General features: G+C 47.5%; 2 protein-coding genes across 2 annotated transcripts in view; both read right to left on the reverse strand.

The window, feature by feature from the left end:
* Positions 1-187: 187 nt before the first annotated feature.
* On the reverse strand, positions 188-9,309 carry CACNG1 (calcium voltage-gated channel auxiliary subunit gamma 1). The gene is made up of 4 exons (XM_021537389.3): positions 8,967-9,309; positions 3,460-3,534; positions 1,210-1,347; positions 188-497 (listed from the first exon to the last, which is right to left on the reverse strand). The coding sequence occupies exons 1-4, from the start codon at positions 9,205-9,207 to the stop codon at positions 271-273; spliced, it is 681 nt and encodes a 226-aa protein (XP_021393064.2). The 5' UTR covers positions 9,208-9,309; the 3' UTR covers positions 188-270.
* A 3,939-nt stretch (positions 9,310-13,248) lies between these two features.
* The window catches only part of CACNG4 (calcium voltage-gated channel auxiliary subunit gamma 4), a 44,168-nt gene continuing 33,952 nt past the window's right edge, over positions 13,249-23,464 (reverse strand). Inside the window, exons 3-4 of the mRNA XM_021537340.3 lie at positions 18,433-18,573; positions 13,249-17,607 (exon numbers count right to left, since the gene is read on the reverse strand). Of these exons, the coding sequence (XP_021393015.1) occupies positions 17,069-17,607; positions 18,433-18,573 (680 nt within the window). The 3' untranslated portion in view covers positions 13,249-17,068. The remainder of the gene's footprint in view (positions 17,608-18,432; positions 18,574-23,464) is intronic.

Consider the following 23,464-nt stretch of genomic DNA (forward strand, 5'->3'; position numbering starts at 1 on the left):
AGTGCCATTCACACACACCCATGGTGGTGTTGAGTGGTCTTTCTGCTTTCTTAAAAAAAAAAAAAAAAAAAAAAAGAGTCAAAAAGGAGAGAAAAAAAGAAAGGAAAACAAAGGAAAAGAAAAAGAAAGCAATGATTGCAATCGAACATGCCGTGGTTCAGTAATGACTCACTCGACAGAGAGCACATTGTGTAGTGAGACCCAGACGTTTTAAAAAATACAAATCTTTTCAGAACACTTTCTGGATATTTTTCATGGGCGCAGGGAGCATCAGTGCTCGGGTTCTGCATCCATGCAGGTCTCCCAGGGGTTCTGGGGGAAGCGGGGCAGCGCGATGAGGAGGAGGGCGATGCCGCAGACGAAGAGCAGCACGAAGGAGGCGCAGGCACAGGCGAAGGACCAGGAGTAACTGTACTGGATCCAGGCTGTCTCCTTGCTGTCAATCATCCTCTTCACGGATTGCCTCATGACTTCAACAGAGATGATGATGCAGAGACCTGAAGGAAGATAGGAGCAGTGGGTTGAATAACAGCTGTCAATTTTTCATCCTTAATTAACTGCCTCATCTGTTGTTTTGCATACAGGAACTGTAGTGAGATTCACAGGTGAGTCACTGACTTCAGTGTTTGAAGGAACCAGTGCTCAGAGCTGCCAGGAGCTCTGCCATAACTGAGGTCAGCCACTGACTTGTTGAGTGTGATCTTTCAGGAAGGCTTGGATGGGAAATTCAAAGTGGGGGAGGAATAATTGCATTCCCTGGAGAGCTTTTTCAGAGTTTGAGGAAGATTTTATATTGAGGTGACAATTTGCACCTCTGTCTTTCACTCATTGTGGCATGTCAGAGTATTCCTGGCTCATGTACAAGTGCAGTCTTTGTGTGTTTGGGAGACATTGTGTATTTTGAGCCTGGATCAGCAGTTTTGTTGGTTTGAATCTTAATAAATGAGATAGAATATTGTGTGTCCCTGGTTCAGACTGGGACTGACAGTGAATATATTAGAAGGGAGTGAATATACTTTTAAAGAGGGTTGGAGAAAACATAGACCAGCTGAACAGGACCACACCACACAGGAACCTGTAGTCTGTGGCCAGGAAGAAAATGCGTGCAGGGCATTTTTAGAAGTGTCTCTGTCCCCTTGGGATCTGTCTCAAGTTTCTCTGTGTTGTCCTATAAACCAAGCCCAGAGATGTGAGCAGCCCTGGCCGTACCTGCGAAGGTGTAGAACATGGATGCTGGCTTCAGCAGATAATCCCTCTTCTTCCTGAAGGACAGGAGCACGCAGATCGTCCCGATGATGGCAAAGCCAACGCTGAAGATGGCAATGGCTGCAGCTGAGATGCTGTATTCTGCCAAAGGGAAAAAAACCCACCAAAAATGACATAGGGTGCACATTTTGAGCCCGTTGCCATCAGCTGTGGGGACGTTGCAGTAGCTCACACTGAGAAATACGTGCACCCCTGATGCTGGGAAGAGGTGGCTTTGGTGAATTATTTCTCTCAAGTGAAAACAGGGACAAGTATTGGCCATGTATCTTTTGAATGGGAAGGGTATGAAAGCAGAGCAGGAAGGGGAAAATGCTTTCTGAACCCCTGGAGATAGCCCAGGGCAACTTTGCTCAGCAGCCCACCTCTATGGGGCTGCTGGAGCTGCTTTGGCTCTGCCATGGAAATGTTCTTCTCAAAGCCTAGCTGGGCTCCATGCTCTCGTCCCCTCCATCACCCCACACTCAGCTCCCAGAGTGAACAGGCAGCTCTCTGCTGCTGTTATTCTGTGCTTTCTGCAGAGCCCTGGCCCGTGCACGGTGCTGCTGCTGTCCCAGTGCACGGAGAGCTGAGTGCTCCGTGGGCTCAGCACACCAGTGGGCACAGCAGGCTGGGGGTGAAGTGTTTGCACAGCTCATTTTTCTTCCTTTGCCTTTACAACAGGGATTTCCAGCTCTGTAAAAACCCAGCTTCTTCAGGACAAGGGATTAAACCCTCCCCAAAAGTCCTGGTTTTTGCAAGCCGTGGGCTGGACACTTCCCCCAGCCCAGCACTGCTCAGGGCCTGGGTGGAGGGAGAGTTGCTAATTGAGTAATTCAGGCCTTCATTTGCATGTTGTGTTCGTTTTCAGATTAGTTTAATGTTTAACACATGTAGTCATGCATGAACATCACAGTGCCTGATGATATTTGCTTTTCAAGCCATTTAAAAAAAATATCTCCCAGGCAAAATCATGAAGAATTTTTTTTGCCTGTTACTAATTAGCTCCCATCCAAATGAGCTATTTCTGCAAAGGGGAACAGCAGATCACTCTTTGTTCTCACTGCTTTTCATATCAGTGTTTTATTATAATTTTCTAAATGTTTCTCTTTTCTCTGTGCTGGAACTGCCTGAAAGTGTTCGTTTTATTTTAAAGTCTTTTGCTGGGCTTAAGATTTTCTTTTTGCCCCAAATAAAAGAAGTTCTTACTGACTTTTTTTTTTTTTTCCTGAAGAAGAAATTCTTCCTGATTTTTTTTTTTTTTTTTTTGCATTGCCCTGAAGGCATTGGGTGCATTTTGAAGATCAGGTGGCTGGATTAGATAGCAGATAAGTGAGCAAAAGCAGGTGACTCAGATATATGCTTTTCTAGCTAGTTAAAATTCCTGTCTTTCCTGTCTTAGGAAGCTCCTTTTTTAGGAAACCTATCTTCAGAGTTTTCCACTGTTACAACTTCCACTAGAAGCAAAGCAGATTAATGCATGAAATGTATCCAATGGCTCACATTTTCCTCAGTAAATATGTTGTGTTGCAAACTATGAAGGAGTTTGTCCACAAAACGAGGATGAGAAAGAGAGAGGAGCATGTTAGGGGAGCCCTCCAAATATTTGGACTTATTAAATATGTGAAAGTTGTCTGTGGAAGACAATTTTGCTGTAAACACTGACAGTTCATGTCTTTGCAGGATACCTGCTCCTTCCATTCATTGATCGCTCTATTTTTTACATGACTTTAATATAAAATCAATATGAACCATAAAATTCCTAATGGTCTTCAGAGAGCCTCTGCACTTCTTTTCGGGTCAAGACTCAGCTTGGGGTATGTTTTATTCATTTAGCTTTTATTAATATCTTCCCCTTCAATGGCAAAGGCTGAGTGTCATGGATAGTGCCAATGTTGTAAAGTCATTTTTATCCTGGAAGGACTTTTTGCAGTTTTCCTGGGTATTGACATAGTTATATATTTGTGGGACAACTTATGTAAAATCATGTTTATGGGTGTGATCATATATCAAAATAATTGTCCCCAGGAAGCTGGGATTTGACCTTGTCCAGGGCATTTTCCACATTTTTCTCAGCTGATGGTGCCTGCTAGAGATTCTGCATCTTTCACTGAAATCAGGGATGAACTCTCATTTTGGGGATCCCTTTTCCTTAGCTCTTGTGTGTCCATCACTTCATACAACATTAGGAAAATATTCTTTTGCAATTGTTCTTACCTTTCTGGGTGGTCACTTCAAATATCTCTGAGGTCTCTCCTGGAGTGAAGTGCTTGAAGTAGGAGCAGTTGTGGTCTGAAAGAGAAAAGAAAATTCAATTTTGTGCTCTTGGAAGCCTCTGATAAAATGTAGTAAGACTGAATTAGCTTTATATTGATGGAGAAAGGTTGAAGTGGTTTTGAGGCTCCCTACCCTTGGTGATAGCGAGGAACTGGGGCTGGATCTGATTTCCTTGGGGGCAGATGAGGACACCAGACTCCAGCACGGACACGGCTGAAGCCCCTCTGATACCTTTTGTATCCCTCTCAGAGCTGATTGCTCTCCTGTTTAAAATATGAATTACAGATGATTTTCCTCATTCTGTCTTTGGCCACGTTTCTGCCTCTGTGTTGCAGCATTTCCTGGGAATGGGCCCTGCCCTGCCCACAGCTGAGTTGGCAGCTCCCTTCCCTCACCAGGCCACTCCATGGGGGTGTGCTGACCTTGGGGTGCAGACAGGGGGATGGAGTGTCCTCACCACCTTTCCCTGCTGGCTCTTCCCCTCTGCAGCTCACAGATCCCTGTGTGGCAGGGGAGGTTTGATCTGGGGGTCCCAGGGATGAGGCTGCTGCAATGCAGCAAAGCACATGGTGTTTTACTAAAATAGGGATGCTAAGAGCTTTTTTTTTTTTTTTTTTTCTGGCTGTCAGTAAAAAAAGAACAAAGCAAAAAACACCAAAGCTGTTTGAAGCCCAAGCAGTTGCCCAGAGAAGGGGAGGCTGCATGAGCCAAGGGCAAAGAGGGTATCATGCCAGGCATTATCCAAGTTTGATCAGCCTATTAAGTTAATTTGGTAGGACAGCAGAGTTAGATGAAGTTCCTCTGTCTGGACTTCACATGAGCACAGTGCCAGGTACGGGGTGTTTGTAGGGGTTGGAGAAGCCAGCAGGGATCAGGACTGTGGGGATGAGGGAAGTTGCCAGCTGGGTCTCTGGAGGGCCACGATGCTTTTTGCTCCTCAGCCTGGCGAGGTCGGTGATGTTCCTGCAGACACACGGGAGCCTCCAGCCCTGCTCTGGTGAGGACCTGCTGACTCGGGCCTTTGGCAGCAGCAGGGGAAGGGTGGAGGGTGTTCTTGCTATTTATAACTGATTTAATTGAGGCTTTGCAGGGGTGTGAGCTGGGAGAACAGTTGCTCACCAGGAATTTGGCTGGAAGGGGACGCTGGTGGGGACGCGCTGAGCGGTGCCAGCCCCGGCTGCGCCGTCCTGCTGAGCTGGGCTGGCTGGGGGGACACGCTCAGCACCTGCCCCAGCACCCCTGCAGCACCCAGGGGCTCCCAGTGGCCCAGGAAACAGAGCCAAGGCTGCCTGAAACACAGAAAAGGGCCCCCTTCCCTTAGGGACATCTGTTAAGGAAACAAGTTAGCACCAGCTTCCACAAGATGCTGGGAGGGAGCCTGGGAGAAGTTGTGGCCCTCTCCACATCCAGGCTGGGACAGGCACAGGGTGAAGCCTGAGCCAGGCTGGGTGCAGGAGCACGCAGGGACTGCTGTGGGTTCCTGTCTGTGAGAATTTCACTAGTTCCTTACAGCATTCATTTCTCTGGCAGAAGAACCCTGTGCTCTACCTGTTGGTTCTTGTGGGTTTTTCTGTCATGGCTGCTGGAGTTAGTGACTCAGGGAGGATTTATTTTCCCTCTCCCAGGAGATAGGTAATTGCAAAGCAGCGTTTCTGGGCCTGTTAGGGGAAGATTCCTTGGAGACACTCTTATCTACTTAAGTTTATAAGATGATTTTTATTTCATCTGAAGATTCTCCTTGCTGGAGACAAGGTTAATGTTTAGCTCTGGCATCTCCTGACCTGTTCTTTATTATCCTTGCAAATCACTGAAAGAAATACATTTGAACTCAGCCCTCTGTGACTCTAATTGTGAATTTTGAGCCCCAAAGCAGTGGTTGTGTGCCTCCACCAGCAGCTCAGTGGTGGCAAGGCTGAGCACTGTGTCTGGGACACTTTATTTTGGGATTGTTTGGTTGAGCTTTTCATTAATTCTCTAAAAAGCCTGAACTCAAAGGAGGCCCCAGGCATGCAGTACAAAGGTGGAGGCATCAGACTTGGGGTGGTGGGAGCACAGCACAGCTCTGAGTCCCCTGCAGGGGAGCCAAACCAGTCCAGTCCACCCTCCATCCTCATAAACCTTTCAGAGGTGGACTTGTCTGCAGGAGATGGAGCTACCTCTGTCCCTTGTGGCCCTTAGCAAAGCTCTGCCAGTGTGTGATAAAAGGGGTCATCACACAAGTGGGTTGGTGTTTTTGGAAAATACACTTGTTATGGGAAAATAGAGCTAGATTTGTTTTGGTGAAATGCTGAATTGCTTTCAGTTTGAACATGCTCCCATGCTCTGTTGAGCTGGGGATTTTTGTTTCAACAAGTCTGTTCAGCAGAGCTGAGGCACTGCAATGCCTCTGGTGCCACCATGAAAAAGAGAAAAACCCGTTTATGTCACAGCAGGTTTACATATCAGACAGGATTTCCACTGGGGTTGATAATGGATGGACACTGTGTGGCAATCTTCCTTTCTCTCCACCCCAGCTGCATTATCTCTGCCACAGGGTCACCCCAGTGTGCTGATGGGGACAGTCCAGGGGCTCTGGGGTTGCATGAACTTCAGGGTAGTAATGTGGTTTATCACAGAGAGTCCTCACCCATCCAGTGCACCCTCTCACAGCCTTCCTGCTTCCCCCCCCTCAGATCCATCACTCCTGGCTGAAGTCATGGGATGCAGAAGTGCAATCCCACTGAGCTGTGGTAGAACCTTGGGGAGCTGCAATTTGGAGATTTTGTGAGGGAAAGAAAGGCTGGAAAGACCATGAGATGTTCAGGCCACACAGAGTTTTGGGTGGCAGCTGTCCCCTGTAAGCATTGGAGTGCCAGGCTGGGAAGGGGCTGGAGCCCACCTTGCTCTGGAGCCCCAGATGGACAGAGCACGGGGAGTTTGTGGCAGGGTGGATGGTTGGAAAATCCTGGGGTTTCGTGTGGGGTTTCCACTTGTGATGAGTTTGGGAGACAGGACCTTGGAGGACGTGTTAAGGTGAGGGCTGAGCCCTGGAGGGGGCCAGGCCTTGGGCTCTGACCTGGCTAATGAAGCCTTTGACACACACACGGGGAGTTTTGGAGATTATCTCTCCAAGCAGTTTCATTTCACACCTGTCTTGCAGGGTGAGTCTCGTGTAACAGGGGACAGAGCCCTGCTGGCAGCCCATTTGTTCAAGCACTTCTCTCCGGTTGCCTGTGCTCAGGTTCCTGTATTTACAAGGACCTGTTTGAGCTGTTGAACACCCCTGGTGCTGCCCAGGAACCACTTTTCAGCACCAGCACCAGAGTTACAGGCAGTGACACTGAGCTCCGTTTACAGCTGGCAGTAAAATGCCCTAGTGCCCACTGACCACAGTTAAAAATGTCTCAGTGTTAATCTGAATTTGTCTGGTTTTAACAACCATCTCCCTGATCTTTTTATTTGTTACAGCAGGATGCTGAACCCTTTTCAATTTGTCAACACCCTCGGATGGGTGCTGTAAAATTTTAAACCTCTGCCTAAATCACAGCCCTGCTTTGTGGACTGCGAGCCAAATCATCCTCCCCACTCTGCACTGCGCTGAGCTCAAAACCTCATAAATAACGTTAATCATGCCATCCATTTCCTCCACAGGGAGTGACTGGTAAATGGTTATTAATTCAGTGATAAATTCTGATGCCTCTTTCCCAGTCCTGGCAGTAATATCTGGTTATATCTCATGATTTTCAGGAAAAGCAGCGCCTGCATCTGCTCTTTTACTGCGCGTTTGTTCATTCACATTTTCTTGGCTGCTGCAGGTTTCACAACCCTGGTGTTTCCCTGCCGACATCCCTTCCCAGAAGTGTGAAATCAATGGAGCAGGAGCCGTGCGGCCGCAGCCTCAGCCCCGGGGCTCTTCTCCCCTCCCTTTGCTCTCATCCTTCCCCGGCTAAAGCAGGGATGAAGGTATTTACGTTATAATTGAGGTGCGAATTTCACCCTCTGCAACGTGGTTACGATGCAGGCTGTCATCCGGATTCGCAAATATCTTTAAAAATGGGACGAGCCAGCTCTGGCGTGGGGCACAGCCCAGCCCCTCCGCAATTCCCAGTCGCTCTGTGCCTGGCGGAATGCGGCGCTGGGATGCGATTCAGCGTCTGTGCGAGCACATGCTGATGTCTGTCAAAGATAGCGGCTGCTTCCCTGCGCCCTGCCTGCGAATCTGCTTTGTGCAGACAGCTGGATATTTATGAGTTTTATATTTACCCCACGGTCGTGCAGTTTTGCTGTTTACCCACCAGTTTCTATTGTTTTTCCTTTTGTGGGAGTTCTCGGTGCGTGGGGGAAGGCGTGCAGCGAGGAATGCGTCTCTAGGCACGTAAGTACCTTGCTGAGAGACATTAAGCATATGGATGACACACTCCCAAGTTTGGTTAGAGGCAGACCCACATGCTGAGGCTCAGCTCCTCTCTTCACAACATGTAATTTGGCCAAAGAGATAAAGAATTGCAGTAATACGGGCAATATACAGTCAGACCAAGCAGGAAGATTTTTCACAGGAAATTTTCAAATATGTGTTAACATATATTTCATTTCAAGCAGCGAGTCTAACACGAAAGCAATCCTGTTATTTCTGTTCTGGAAGGCATCCAGTACCCTATAAGCCTTCTAAAAAAGCAGCGTGGCTCAGTCACAGAGGGAGTGTATTAGTGCAAACGGCGTGGATGTTGCTGACTTGGCAATCAGCAAAAACATAATGAGCTCCTTTAACCATGAGAATGGAGCAGCCTTCCCGGAAAGCTGCCGTGCCCACTGCCCTCCCCATCGATTGAACTGGAGGGGAAGACGTGTGTGGGAGCTTGTGCCTCTGGTGAGAGGTAAGGAGGTTCCCTAAGTCCTTGAGAAATTGATTCAATCTCCATTTATGACTCTTTTGTTTCTGGAAGTTGACAAACCATCCTGCAGGTCCCTCTCCCTCCCTGCCCTGAGGAATGGCTGTTACTGGAGCAGCTCAGAGTTAACCCAGTGCCCACCGTGGGTGGGCTTTTCCTCTGGGATTACATGGATCTGGAAATCCACCAGCTGTGTTTGGTGGACCCGTAAATCCTCTCTCTTGCCTGCTGCTGTCAGCGTGCCTGTAGGACCCTTGGCTGGGGTTCAGCAAGATTCCCTCCATCCCAATCTGCCGTTGTGATTCCCACTGTGCCCAATCCTCCTCCCCTTCTCCCCACCACTGTCGCTGCTGCACGGGAGACTCAAACATGGTCACAGACAGACCAAGGCAAGGCAGCAAAGCAGCCCCAGCAGGAGCTGGCAGCGAGGTGTGTTTGCACACCAACACGAAAACAGCCCCGTGCACCCCATCCCAAACTTTCCTTTCTGCCGTGAGGGACGTGGAGCCTATTTCCCTTTGCCACGTCCTCCAACCTCCTGAGCAAAGCCTGCTGTGAGTCTGCTGCATGCTCACGTACCTCCTGGCAGGCTGATGGGCCCACAGCTCTTCTCTTTGGGACCTTGCTCCTGCATGAAAAGGCGCTTGGTGCAGAGTCTCCAGAGGCCGAAATGCGCCGCCTCGCAGGTGGTGGTGTTCTCCTCCACGCTGGGGCTGAGCACGGCCCAGTGGTCGGTCACTACGGCCGCGAAGAGCAGCGAGATGCCCACCAGGATCACGGAGAAGGTCAGCCGCACCTTCAGGGGTTTGCTCTCGTCCATCTCGCTGCGGGCCGGCGCTCCCAGCGGAGCACGGCGCGGGGTTCGCCAGGGCTCCCGAAATCCTGGCGCATCTGAGAGCCTGGAAATGTCATCCCCGGGCTGCAGGCAGCTGCTGGGCTGTGTCAGGAGCTCCCGGGGCACGGCTCAGCTTTCGGCCCCGGCCCACCCGGGCGCTCGCCGGAGCGCAGGGGCTGAGGGCTCTCCACTTGCAGCATGCCCAGAAATAGGCATTAATAGGATGATTAACTTTTCAGCGAGGTTATAAAAACATCTGTGTTTATAATAGTGCTGGGCCTGAGTGCAGACTGATCCTAAACAGCATAATAGCCCTGGAGCTCTGTCACCCCACGCCTGCGGCTCACAGGAGCTCAGAGGTGGACCTGCCTCCAGAGCCCAGAACTGTGGCAGAGAGTGATAAAATAAGCCAACTAGTCTATGTCTATTTTATTATTTATTTGTATTATAGTTATTTTTATTCTAAGCTTTTATAATAATTCTTAATTAACATGAACTATTATGAGCTGTTGGGGGCTTTTTGTGGGTTCCAAGTTTTTTTTTTGTTGTAGTTGTTTTAGTTTTTTTGTGTCTTTTTTTTTCTTTTTGTAATGCAATACCTCTTAAATACTTGTTTGCTTTCCTATCAACCAGGTTCCCCTCAATACCTGCAGTAGCTCCAGCAGCCACCCAACACATCCATTCCTTTCTCCAGAAGTGATTTCTCTCTTAAGCACAGGTTGCTGGAGCTGGGCCAGCCTCTCTCCTTCCCTTTGATATTTCAGCTGATTGTAAAGCCAATTTGATGGTAATGTCAATGCAGAGGCCACTGTGGAGGTGACATTACAATTGTGATGTCAAACTGAGGAGGGTGACAGTACCTGAATGTTAAAAGAATGGTTAAAAAAATGCCAGTGGAAAGCTGCAAATATCATTGTGTCAAGATAATGTCAGAGCTACTCCAGTCCTGCTTTATTAACACCCCAGTTTGATGTCAAAATAAAGGTGCAGAGGTGTCAGCTCAGGTTGATGAGGACAATGTGGAGCAAGGAATTAAAGTGTAGGCAGAGCATGGGAAAGGGAGAGAAAATAGTGTAAGTTTAAAAATATTGGTCCAAAATAAATAACTGAAGTATGACTTGGGTTAACATTACTCTGCTTGATGTGTGACAGGGATGGCTTAGACACCCCTGTGGGGCTGAGGGACATGTGGGCACCTAGGATGGCATCTGGAGCCCCATTCTTGCTGGGACGTGGGGACCAGTGAAGGTACCTGGTGCAAAATTGGAGGGGAAGGGGACCAGGGAGGGCAGTGGGGACATGGAGCAAGACAGGGACCAGGGACCACAGCCCCATGCTGGGGCTGGCAGAGATATTAGAGGCTTCCATTTAAACCAGAACCAAGAGTGAAAGCAGAAAGACCTAAAGGGAGCAGACTTTAAGCCAGAAAAGAAACACATGAAAGATGTAATGCCTTTTCCTTTGAAGTAGACTCTTGTTAAATTTCGCTAGACATCAGTTGATCTCAGAAGCTGCATCTCAACTTCAATTCCTTGATGCTACAAACTCCACAGGTGGAGCAGAGGGAAGTGAATGTGTGTTTGCAAATGTGGGCACACAGTGAGGCTCTGGTTGCTGGGACATCAAGTGCTAATGATCCTGCTTTAGACTAATTACAACCTACAAGGACTGCAGGGGTGGGAACTCATTAATTTTTTTCACTGGCGTTGGTCTTTGTGCCTCTTCCAGTGTTGGCAAGAATCACACTTTTTGTTCTCATTTAGTCCTTCATTCTTGAGAAGTTCTATGGGCTTGGTTTGGCTTTGAGTTTCCTAATTTCCAGGGAACAACTGAAGTGAAATCAGAAGTGAATAATTGGTCCTTCCCTACTGCTGAGTGGAGCTGGGAGTGTGAACAGGTTTCAGTGAGCCCCAGCATGGGCAGCAGTGGCTTCCCAAACTCACATTGCTGCAGCTGAGATTAAACACTCTCTCCAGCCTCCAAAAATTACCTAGAACTGCCAGCCCATGGGAAAAAAAATGGGTTTTGTGGGTTATTTGTGGGCATTTGGGAAATGCAAAAACAAAACAGATTTCTGGAGGAGCACAGGACTAAAGCAGACCCTGGAAATTTTCTGCACATCCAGAAGATCATGATGCCTAATCCTCTGGGAATGGTTCCTGCAGCCTCCCTAAGTCAGCTGGTAAATATTCACATTTAAAAATCGGTATCACATGAAAAATAAACAGACTATTAATGAGGACCTGTTGGAAAGCAAAGAGGGCTGCAATTAGTTGCACTTTAGCAGCAGTGAGTGAGGGACACAATTCTGTTTCTCTTCTGGAGAAAATGCCAGAGGAGGCGTCTGAAGCCCAACTACTGTGTTGGTTTTGTTCCCTGGCAGAGGTGGTGACTTGGCTCTGCTCCCCAGCACTTGCACTCTTCTGTATTTCTTTCAGACCAGCCTCAGCATTCAGCACGAGCAGATTAACCTCACTCTGTGGTTCCCTGCTTGCAGAACAATGCTCTGCAGAAAACCCATCCCAGTCAGAATAACCCAGAGAGGGGCAGGCAGCACCTGCTCTGCTCTCAGCTCAGATGGGAGCTCAGCAAAGAGCTTTCTTCAAACAGGGTCTCCTCAGTGCTATTTGGGCTCCCCAGCCTGCATTGCCCCAGTGTGGTGAGACCAATGGGATCGGGGTGGGTTCTGCACAGCCAACACCTGGGAATGGCTCCAATGGTACCCTTGAAAGCTCCCCGATTCCGGGGCGGCAGTCATGGAACACAAGAGCTGAATGTGGGAGTTTTGGCTGGCTGTTGTATTTTGCAGTAGACTCCCAGCCTGCTGTGTGTAGCTGGCCATCCCTGCTGCCCCTATGAGTGACCCAGAGCTCCGAGCTCCCAAAATACCGCGGGCGGTGCCGCTGGGAACGCGACCCTGGCTCTGGAGCGCGGCAGCGCTGGCTGAAAGCCGAGCTGGGCTGCAGACAGATGCACCAACTCTCCTTTCCCTTTTAGACACAGGCACTGCCCGTGTCTGTCGGTTCTCTCATTCCAAGGAAATGCCACATCCTCTTTTTTCCACTTTCTGAAGCCTGTCTCTGCTTCCCCCCTCCTCAAACATCACTTTTCCCAACACCCCTGTTCACAGCGAGGCAGCCACAGCTCCTGGGGTCACCATTTACCCACGGACTTGCTCATAAATGTGGGAAAAACCTTATTTTTATTTCAAAGAGGAGCAGCTTTGGGCCTGAGCTTTAAATGGCTTCACTACGGCGTGTCAGAGGCGTTTGAAAAGATGAATCCTCTGCCGCCCTCCAGACGTGCCAATTCATCGTGAGCCTGGGAGAGGTGGGCAGAGACAGGCAGCCAGTCCTCATCCTTGGAGACAGTCTGGAGGCTGAGGAGCTGGGAGGTGAAGTCGAAAGAAGTATTTGAAGGAGGAATCCTGTCTGTGATTCAGGGATGGCTGGGGCTGTCTGGGGTGGGGAGAGGCTGACCCGCGCTTGGCACCGCTCGTCCCGCGGGACGTGGTGGTGCTGATCAGAGCAGGGCTGCGTGCTGCTGCAGCACCTGGGCCACGCTTCCTTCAGGCAAGATGGGAAAGATCAGGGAGAGGAGGATGCTCCAGGTGAGCTCAAAAGAAAGCTCAAAAGCCTGAGGAAAGCTCAGGCTCAAGGAGGCACTTCAGAATACACTGGGTTGTTTTCCTCAAGGGTGGTTTGCAGTGGCCTCTGGCCACCACACCAGGCTCAAACTGGGCACTGAGAGCACTGTGTACCCATATGGGACAGGTTTAAGCTGGAAACTAGAAGGTTTTTCTTAATATCCAAGCAACTAACCAAAAATATAGCGAAGGTAGATAATCTTGGAGATTTTGTGGTCTTTGGGACCACAAGAATAATTTTATCTCCTCTGAAATACTGGCACCCAGTAACATGGCCAGCTGCAATCAAACAGTGAAAAACGTGAAAAAATAACCTGAAATCTCAGCTCAGAGAATTTGGAAATTAAATATCTATATACCTTTCTCCACACAAAACCAAATACATTTAAAATGGTTTATTTAAAAAGTAAGGATTAAGTACATTATACATGGTTGTGATTATACCAGTAGAACTGAAGCACAGTGGAAATAACACTTTAGAACTGCAGACAGAAATGTAGCCTCAAGGGACATGATATATTAGCCCTTGTGGATATGTGATCCATACAGAGAGAAAAAGAAACAGAAAAATAGTTTATTGTTAGATGTCTGGGCAGCTGAAGTGATTTCTGCTTTTACTCCTATTGTGTATGAGAAATAAGGAAGAGAGAGCTCATGGTATACCTGAAATTTTGTTTCTTGGAAAATCAAATCTGATCCAATAGCATTTTTTTTTTTTTTTTAGTTCTGCTGCTACAGTATGTTATATACCAAAAGACTGATTATTGTTAATGATATGGTTTTATGGTATCTGCAGGCCTTGCTGGGAAATGGGGCTCATTTGTTTGATGCTGTCCAGGAAAACCAGAGAGCTGTGGAAGAACAGACGATGTTTTTAAACTATCACTGAGTGGTTTCAAATCACAATCTAACTCTGTTCAAATACATCAACCATGGAGCAACACTGCTCATGGTCAGGAATGCTGCAAATTTTTCAGTTTTGTCAGAATCAAAGTTTTTAATGGGACAGGACTGGGGTTTTGATTTTTTTTTTTTTGTGGTTTTGTTGTTTTTGTTTTTGTTTGTTTGTTTGTTTTCTGGAATTGTCAAATGAATTTTGTTTTGTTTTGACGTTGTTTGAACAATTTGCTGCACTGCAACTTAACTGCTGAGTTTTCAGTCACAGCCCTTGTTCCACATGACAAAACCTCTGGTCCCTGTTATGTCCACATGACTTTGTTCCCTGTCCAGACCCCATGAGCATCTCATGATCCCTACTCCAGCTCCATTTCTTGAAGGTGCCTGCTGGAGAAGGAGCAGATGCTCCAGCTTGGACCAAAACAGGGCACCACTCCTGGAGAGCTGCTGGACCCAGCCCTGCCCTGGGGGAGGAGGCTCTGGCAAAGAGCAACATCCCAAAATGCTCAGCAAGACTTTCTTTTTTTCTGCCAAATATACTGCATGTGCCTCTGCAGGTCTGAGCTGGGCTGAAGAAAAACCTTGGACTTTGTCTGGAACCAGATGGGTGGTTTGAAGCACATTCACTGGAGAACGACGACTAAAAGAACAAAACCCACGGGCGGAGCAAACCTCACACTGTCCACTTCCAGTTCAAGGTACATGAGTTTAGAGAAACAGCCTATATCTAACTCCTGGTTTGAAAGGGAATGGTTTTATTCTTAATTACAGTAAACACGGATGAGGACTTAGTTCTAACTATTAGTCTTTTAACACAGTGGGAAACAAATAGTTCTGGGAAATTGCACTTGAAAAATACATTGACTATAATTAGATGTAAATTAATTAGCACTTAGTATGACACACTAATGAGACAGAAGGTTGGTTTTTGTTCATTGCAAACTTCTACTTCTATCATAGCTAATCAAAGTATTTTAATATTACGAAGTCTCAAAAAGTAGGAAATAATTTATTGTTTGAAAGCATAAAGATTCTTGTAAAAAAAACCTTTCATCAAGAACTTTAATAATTTTAGAACCCTTTTATGTTGTCCTAGCCGAAAAGTAGGTAAAAAAGTTTTCTTTTCTGCCTCTGTTTGAAATTTTTTTAAAAAGCTTGTGTAACATCTTTCTCCATAGTGTGTTGATACAGAAAGTAGCACAACATTTTCTAGTTTTAAATCATTCCCATTGCTCCATTCGCTTTAGCTCTCAGAGTTCAGAGGTTTGAAAAAAGGATCCCAGCGGAGTTTTAACCTGAATGGAAACTCTTAATGAGCAGGGATGAAGGCTCCAACCCAGCCCTGCCAAAATAAAGATGTGGCTGTGCCAGGCCGAGGGCCAGGCAGAGCTCAACAGTGACTAGGGGAAGACTCTCGCTTAAAACTGAGATTTGTGTCTTGGTTCTTGCAAGGAGAGAGGCTCGAGTGGGTTTCTCTGGGGGGAGAGGGGGTTCAACTTCCTTTTTGGGATGTTAAGGCAGCTTCTCCAGGATTTCCCTGGAGGACTTGGTTCCACTAGCTGAAAGCCTCATATCCAAACCACCACTGAGTCTCTGGCCCTGGGGCCATCATAGGATAAATTAAGACCAAAGAGGTTTTAACAGTTTGGCTGAGATCTCCCACTACCAGTGACCCAAACTTTCCAAATTATGGATTTTTTTCTTGTCACCACTTGTCTAGTGTACTAGCAGAGATTTTCTGGACAAAGATGATGGGGATATTCCAAGGAATCTACAGGAATTAGATGCTCCTCTCTCACTGCATCTAATTCATCTGAGGGGAATCGGGCACCTCATTCTCATATGGCTTGGTCAAGTCGTCACTAAAATCAGAATGAGTACTATTAAATTAAATTACCTTTGAGTCAGGCCATCGAGCTTTGAGATCCAAGCCTAAGTATAAAAACTGAAAGCAAGAATTTATAAGAAAAGAAAATAACATTTCAGACTGTTTTAGAAACATACAGAAGCAAAGGGTACAAATTAGTTCCCTCCTTACGTGATGCATAGAGTTTGCTGTGGGCTCTCTGCACGTAAGTAGATGCATCATTACAAAATAAATTAAATTAGGTCGAACCACCATTTCCATCTAAAAGCAACTATACCTTGCACCATGCGGCACTTAATTCATAATAAAAAGAGTTTAATAAATATCTCATAAACGGTGATTTTTTTTTCCCTTTTTTTTTTCTTTTTTTTCTTTTTTTTTTTTTTTTGTTCTGTTTTAAAAAATACAAAGTCGTCATCTGCTCTGTGAACACTTGGCTCCCGTTGCTGCGGGAAGCTTCGCGAGTCCGGGCGCGTTCTCTTCGGGTTGCTCCGAGATCTCCGTTTCCAGTAGCGTTGGTGTTGCACTTGTGAAGCGTAAGGAAATCGGGAGCGCGGTGCCGGGGGAGCGGCGGCTCAGCCCCGCTCCCCGCCACGCTCGGGGAAGTCTCCGGGGGCTCCTGACAGCCAGCACTCAGCACCTTGCTGGATCAGGCACTAGGGCTCGTCGAGATGAGAATTCAAGTTTTCTAAACGTTAGGCAAGAAATGACACTTGCAAATAGGCTCAAGTCCCACCTACTTTAATCTTTTTCCCCTTTCTAGGCGTTTCAAGACGCACCCACCCTCTGCTCCTTGGCCTGTGTTGCCCCAAGGGATGCCTTACCCCAGGAATGGGAGACCCCCTTCCCACCCCATCAGAGAGTCTGTAATGCTCAGTACGTGGGTGCTCTACGGTTTCAGTGGCACAGGTCAGTTTTAGAAAGTGTTGCCTTCAAAAATATTTTCTTTTTTTTCTTTTTTCTTTTTTTTTTTTTTATTTTGAAAGAGGCAAAGCTTACGCCGTGTCGAAGGAAAGTGGCTCACTTGATGAGTAGCTCATTTTCATCCTTGGGCTTGGTTATAAATTATATTTGCAAGTTTGTATTAAGGGATCTCAATATTAGAAAAAAAAAAAGTACAACAAATTTTCTGTAATCCTTTAAAACACACTGGTGGCCAGTCCTTTGCAATTTCTCCAAGACGGTGTACATACTACAAAAGTGCAGGAACATGAACTGCCTTCATCTCGTGACACCAAGAACGGAAATAAACAAACTCCAAATAGCTTCAAAAAAAGCTACGAGCGTGTAAATATCTTTATGTTGGTCCAGAGGATCTCCACTTGCTACCTCAACACATGCCACAATTAAAGAGGTGAGAGGGTATTTTAACATCGCTCCTGACAGATCCATTCTGTTTGGGCATCTCTTCAAAAAGCACGAGGAAGGAAGGTGCTTCAAACTGGCGTCGTTCTCCTGTTGACCATGTTGACGTGGAGTCCTTCCTTAAATTCCTTCTGGAGGAAGTTGTGGACCTGCAGGAAACTGGCTTCTTGGTCTGCGTTGTAGCTGGCAGCCGTGGTAACCTTCAAAGGCTCCCTGGAAAGGGTGTACATGGAAATTTCATTCATGGGGATGGTGCCTGCTATCTTCATGCCAACTGGAGAAATGTCCCTGGACGGAGAAGGCTCCGTGGAGCGGGAGCTGGATCTGGACCTCCGCCTCCTGTACCTATAGCTTGGCATCCTGGCATAAGGAGAACTGGAAGAAGTCTTAAGGAATTCCCTCTTGGTCTTAAACCTCAGCTCTTTGTTCTTCTCAATATAAATGTTCACAGCCAGAACACCTATGGTTTCGGCCACAATAAAAGACAAGGCTCCAAAATAAAAAGACCAGCCATAGTTGTAATGGTTCTTTTTGTCCTCGTCTCGCTTGTCACTTGGGTCACCTGCATTGCTCGATATGTAGACAATGATCCCTATGATATTACTTAGACCTGGAGGAAGAAAAACATTAATCAGTGTTTATGTGGCTGGGGAGATAAAATTCAAGCTACGTTACTTTCTGGGCCTGAATGGTTCTAAGACTGGGGCAAGGAAATTTCATTACATTTATTTACTCTTACATTTATCTCAAGGACTCATTTATTCCTGAAACACAACCAATAGATCAACATATGGATCACATGTGCTCACATGGATCCCAAAATACTCAGCAGGACTTTTTCCCATCTCTTCATCGCCACAGTGGAAAAGCAGCAGCTTGTGAGAGCTTGCTAATATTGTGAGTGGGATTCTAACATCCAGAGGAATGATAAAAATACATTTGGAGCTTAGGGCTATGGCTGTTTACCTTGATCAAAATAAGTTCTCTTCCACCTTGTTGAATTTTCATCTAAATGCTGCATGTTTAATCCAGGCTGCAGGGAGAGCCATTAACAATGGGGCTGACTCTCTCAGATGTGAAAAATGGGCTGACCTATCAGAGGTGAATGTTTTCTGCCTTCATATTAAAAAAAAAGGCCCTAGGTATAAGAGATGCCTGATTTATCTAATGTTTGATACATTTTAAATAGTGTAAAACATGCTTGTTACTGAATTTCGCTTCCTTCTGCAGGAAAACCAAAAGCTTTTATAGAATATACTGATTGTGGGGCTTCAAGAGCATGATTTTGTCTTGAGAAATTTGCCTGGTGTGGGGTTGTTAATGCCCTCAGTCCAGGAAAGGGATCCAGGGAAAGCACTGCCAAGGAGCTTTTCCAGAATCTTTTCCAGCTGAAAACAGCAGCACTCCTTAAGAACTCAATTTAAACAGAACATACCTGCTGCCACAAAGAGAATCCCAGCGCTGAGAATAATGTTGTTTTTGCTGTTGTAAATCCTTCCTGCTCCGACACAGAGTCCTCCCAGCAACAGCAAAATTGTGCTTAGGATGGGGAACACGCTGGAGGCACGGACGATGCCTGCAGGGAGACAGGGAGGAAGGAAAGACAGAACAATCATTTTGGGTGCCTCCTTGGGTGCAAGTGTGGAGATCAGAGTCTCAAAAGCCCTGTTTTTTTCCTAAAATTGTTAAGAAGAATGATTTAATAGAACCGGAGAATTGTTAAGGTTGAAAAAGACCTTTAAGATCATCAAATCCAACAGTGAAACCAGCACCTCCACCATGCTTACCACTAAAGCATATCCTTGAGTGTCAGCCACATCCACACATTTTTTGAACATACTCAGGGACGCCTGTTCCAGTGCTTCGTAACATTTTCAGTGAAGAAAATTTTCCTAATATCTAACTTATTATATTTTTTATTCGTTTTTGCTAGAATTTTCACTGATTCTGCATTTCTGGGTGTGTTTTTGGGACAACGAAGCCATGAGGTGGCCAGAGTGACGCAGTCTCTCAAATGAGGGGCTTCAGTCTTTTGAGCTTTCTCCCAGGAAGTCCAGCATTGTTGGCATCTTCTGATGCCACCGTGTGCAGAATATTTCTGGCAAAGCATGAGATAAGTGACAGTAAGACCCAGCACCACGCAGGGAGCAGCAGTGAAAAATTCATGAGCTGGCTATGAAGCCTACAACGTTTGGGACAGCTGGAGCAGGCGGATCTGTTCTGTGGTGCACAAACAAGGTGAGCAAATTACAGCTCTTGAAGTCAGCAGCATCCACGTTGCTAGCAAGCACAGCTAATAACCCCTTTTTCTTTTGCTGGATATTAGGGACATCGAAACCTTTCAGATTTCTAAGGAAGGGATTTTAACAAGTGTGTCTTAGATGTTTGTGTTTAGTTTCCCGACAGCAAAGTAGTAATTTAAAATTCTGCATGCTTCAGTCCATTCATCAGCGTATAAAACCCCCCACAAAAATATTAAAACATGACTTCAAGCCAGCTTTCAAAGTCGGGTCACAACAAGACACAGCAGCAATCGACTGGGGCTGAGAAAAAATAAACAAGCATAAGAAGAGAGATGTCTGTATTGTAAAAACCAAAGGGGTAATAGATGGCAGGGGTTCTTGAAAGGCAGAGTGAGGAACCGAGTTTTATTGCTGTAGAGAGAGGATTTATTTTTTGAAGAAGGGGAGATAAGGAACTGAATACTGCTGTGGAAAATGGGATCACCCTGACGCTGGGGAAAGGCAGGGCACGGAGGGGAGCGCTGGCACAGCAAGGGGCGCCAGGCTGGGGGATCCCAAAGCGAGGGGGAGTCAGGGGCTGCTGTCACAGCAGCATGGAAAGCCCTCAGCGGAGGGAGGCCCGGGCTGAGTGAGAGAGGAGCAAACGCCATCTGGGCCGTGCGGGGCCGGGAGCGCCGCGGTGTCTGCGGGCGCATCCTCCCGGCCGCCACGCACGAGCGGCGCCCGCTTCCCGGGAGACACGGGCAGATGTTCCAGCTGCGGCTTTCGAGTTCCGCTCTCCGTGGCCGTGGCGTTCCCGACTCAGGGAATCGCTTCCGAACGTTTCCCCCGGTAACCGGTGGCAGAGCTCCCGGTGCTGCGGGAGGGACGGGGCGGGCGGCTCCGCACCCGCGCCGCTCCCAGCCCCGCAGGGGTGAGAACACAAACCCAGCAAGCCTGGGAAGCTTCTGCCTCTGCCGATCTGCAAGAGGGAGAAAAGTCCATCCTATCCCAAAGCGGCAGCGTCGCTGCACGTGTCCTTCACAGATGGGGCATTTCCAGCCGGATCTGAAGCCGGGCCAGGCGGGCGCATTGCTATTCAGGGAGCGTCTCGCAGGAGCTGCCAAAGCCAGCCGGTGTCAGTGGCTGTAAAAGGTCTCTCTCTGCTCAAAGCCTGCTCCCTTGGCCTGGGTATCCCCACGTGTGTGGTAAGAATTAACAGCACTTTGGCTTTTGGGTCATTTTTCTCAGTCAATTGTTAGAAATTGTTAGATTCAAAGTCAGTCTCTGCTGCTGGACTTTAAGGCACCCCAAATCTCTGTCTGTCTGTTTTTGTGCCCTGGTTAAAGGCTTAACATCGCCTCTGGCCCACCCTATCTGGTTACTTTTTCCTGCACTTTATGGTCATGATGTTTTATAATTATTGCAGTTAAATCAAAGAGTTTTCCCAAAATGTTTCAGTGATGTCATTAGAAGGAACCTGTCAGATGTATCAAACATAGGGGTTGGGTTGTTTTATTTGTACTAATAATCTTCAGAGATAATTTTTCTATAGTAGGCAATTGATGCAAAGAGAAACAAAATACAGTGTTCTCTCCCTGAAAAAATTCTACAGTATATTTTTTCTTACATTGTGTACTTTTAGCTCTGAAATTTCAAAGGAAGCTCATAAGGTACCACGTAGAATTTACATATGTCTCATGATACTGGTAATAAAGTGACAGCACATCAAAAAACATTAAGGCAATCTGGTTTTTGCTTTCTCCCTGGCTTTTCTCCCGCCCTTGTTTACCGTCCTGTCGGTTCGCATCGCCCGCTGTGCACCGCTATGTGTGGTGACACCTCCTTCGGTGGAGCCCTGCTCCTCCCCATGGGGTTGCAAACCCTGCTCGGCTCGGGCTTTTAATCTCCAGAAAGGCAGGAGCCGAGGGAATGGCTTTGAAGAGAGGATGCTCTAGCATGCAGGGAGGAAGGGCATGAAAGCGTAGAGATGCCCCTGAAGCAGGGTCCCCCTGCTCAGAGCCCCGACACCCCCAGCACAGCACAGCGAGGATGAGATTCCCCTTCGGCAAAGGGAGAGGCGCCCCTGCTTCGTGCGGTGCTGGGCGGGGGCAGCTCGGGGTTTGTGTGCTCAGAGGGATGCGGGAGAGGAGGGAGGCAGGAGAGAGGGAAGCAGGAATGGGGAAGCAGGAATGGGGAAGCAGGAATGGGGAAGCAGGAATGGGGAGGCAGGAATGGGGAAGCAGGAATGGGGAGGCAGGAGAGAGGGAAGCAGGAGACCAGGGAAGCAGGAGAGAGGGAAGCAGGAGCCAGGGAATCAGAAGACCAGGGAAGCAGGAGAGAGGGAAGCAGTAGATTGGGAAGCAGGAGAGAGGGAAGCAGGAATAGGAAGGAGAGAGGGAAGCAGGAGCCAGGGAAGCAGGAGATGGGGAAGCAGGAGCCAGGGAAGCAGGAGCCAGGGAAGCAGGAGATGGAGAAGCAGGAGCCAGGGAAGCAGGAGATGGAGAAGCAGGAGACCAGGGAAGCAGGAGATGGAGAAGCAGGAGACCAGGGTAGCAGGAGCCAGGGAAGCAGGAGAGAGGGAAGCAGGAATGGGAAGGAGAGAGGGAAGCAGGAGCCAGGGAAGCAGGAGATGGAGAAGCAGGAGCCAGGGAAGCAGGAGATGGAGAAGCAGGAGCCAGGGAAGCAGGAGATGGGGAAGAAGGAGACTAGGGAAGCAGGAGACCAGGGAAGCAGGAGACCAGGGAAGCAGGAGCCAGGGAAGCAGGAGCCAGGGAAGCAGGAGATGGGGAAGAAGGAGCCAGGGAAGCAGGAGATGGAGAAGCAGGAGACCAGGGAAGCAGGAGACCAGGGAAGCAGGAGCCAGGGCCCAGGGAAGCCGGGGCACGTTTGCCGCTGGGGATGTGGTGCCAGCCGGGGGTCTGTGCTGGCACTGGGACATCTGCTGCTCGCTGGGGCCCTGCTCAGGCATGTGAGGGGGATTTTTTTAGACACACAGATGGGCGTGTGTTGCCACGGGGAATGCTTCAATAGGAAGGGTCTTGTCTGAGCTCCTCTGCACGTGTCAGCTTGTCCCACGCTCTCGTTTGCTTGCTTTCGCAGGGAGCAGCTTGAACATCAAAGGGCAAAATCCAAAATCCTGCTTCTACCCATTCCCTAGACCAGTCTCCCAAAATCAGTAATTTTTGTCACTGATTTCCATAGGGTTTTGAACCAGGGCTCGATCCTGCTGGCACTACAGTGTTTGCATTTCTCAGAAGCCCAAGTTAATGTGGGGGCTGTGAAAGAGCCTGAGACCCTCACGCTGCTGTTTTAGGAGCACAAAATACATGAGTGTGGGTGCCTCTGTCTAAGCCAGGCAGGAAAAATAAATATTAGTCCCAACATGTCCCTCTGAGAAACTGTGCCAAGAAATGGCCAGAAATAGTGGAGAATAGAGCCAGTAGACTGCAAAAGTGTTGCAGAGGGCAAAAACAGGACAGAAGCTCTCACGTCTCTGTGAAACAGGATGCAAATATCCTCCTGTCTTAGACAATGATTTGGTCCCTATTACATACAGGTATGAGCTCATCTCTTCTGGATTTAGACATGTTACCTTTCAGTAATCTCTAAATCAACTCTGAGCATGGGAAACAGCAGTTTTCTTATGAAAGTCAAAGTCAAGGAGCCTGGTCTCCATGCAGACTCTGTGAGGTGAGCTCTGCTCTGTGGGGGAGACACCGGAGACTGATTTTGCAGAAGACATAAAGGGTTGGACCAACTTGTTTTTAAAATCTGTACTTAGTCACTTTTGCAAAAAGCTTTTAGGAATACCCATCACAAGCACAGTTACAAACAATTTACCAGTCTCGTAGATTAACATGGAGCTGGAGAGTGTTTTTCCCAGTTCTCACTTTTCTCCACATAAAGAAGGCATAATGTGTTTTTATCAAGATGCTACTTAATTCCTCCTTCCTTTTACTAATGATGTTTGTTTCCTAAAGTTGACTTGACATCAATTTAACATTAGTTCCAAGGTTTTGTATGAAAGATAAATTCAGCTGTGCTCACACTCTGCCTTTGCCTGAGCTCTAAAATCGTGTCACCCCGGTGCTATGACTGATCTAAATTGACAAGAGCAAAGAGGAAAAAAACATCTGGGTTTTCTGGTGAGGCAAACTTTTCAGAGATTTTTTTCCTTCTCCATGTCTTAGCAACAAGAAGTTGTTGCCCAGAAGTGAGCAGAAGGGCAGAGTGGTTCTCTAA

Source organism: Lonchura striata, chromosome 19 (genome assembly GCF_046129695.1).
Source record: "Lonchura striata isolate bLonStr1 chromosome 19, bLonStr1.mat, whole genome shotgun sequence".
In the NCBI taxonomy this organism is placed as follows: domain Eukaryota; kingdom Metazoa; phylum Chordata; class Aves; order Passeriformes; family Estrildidae; genus Lonchura; species Lonchura striata.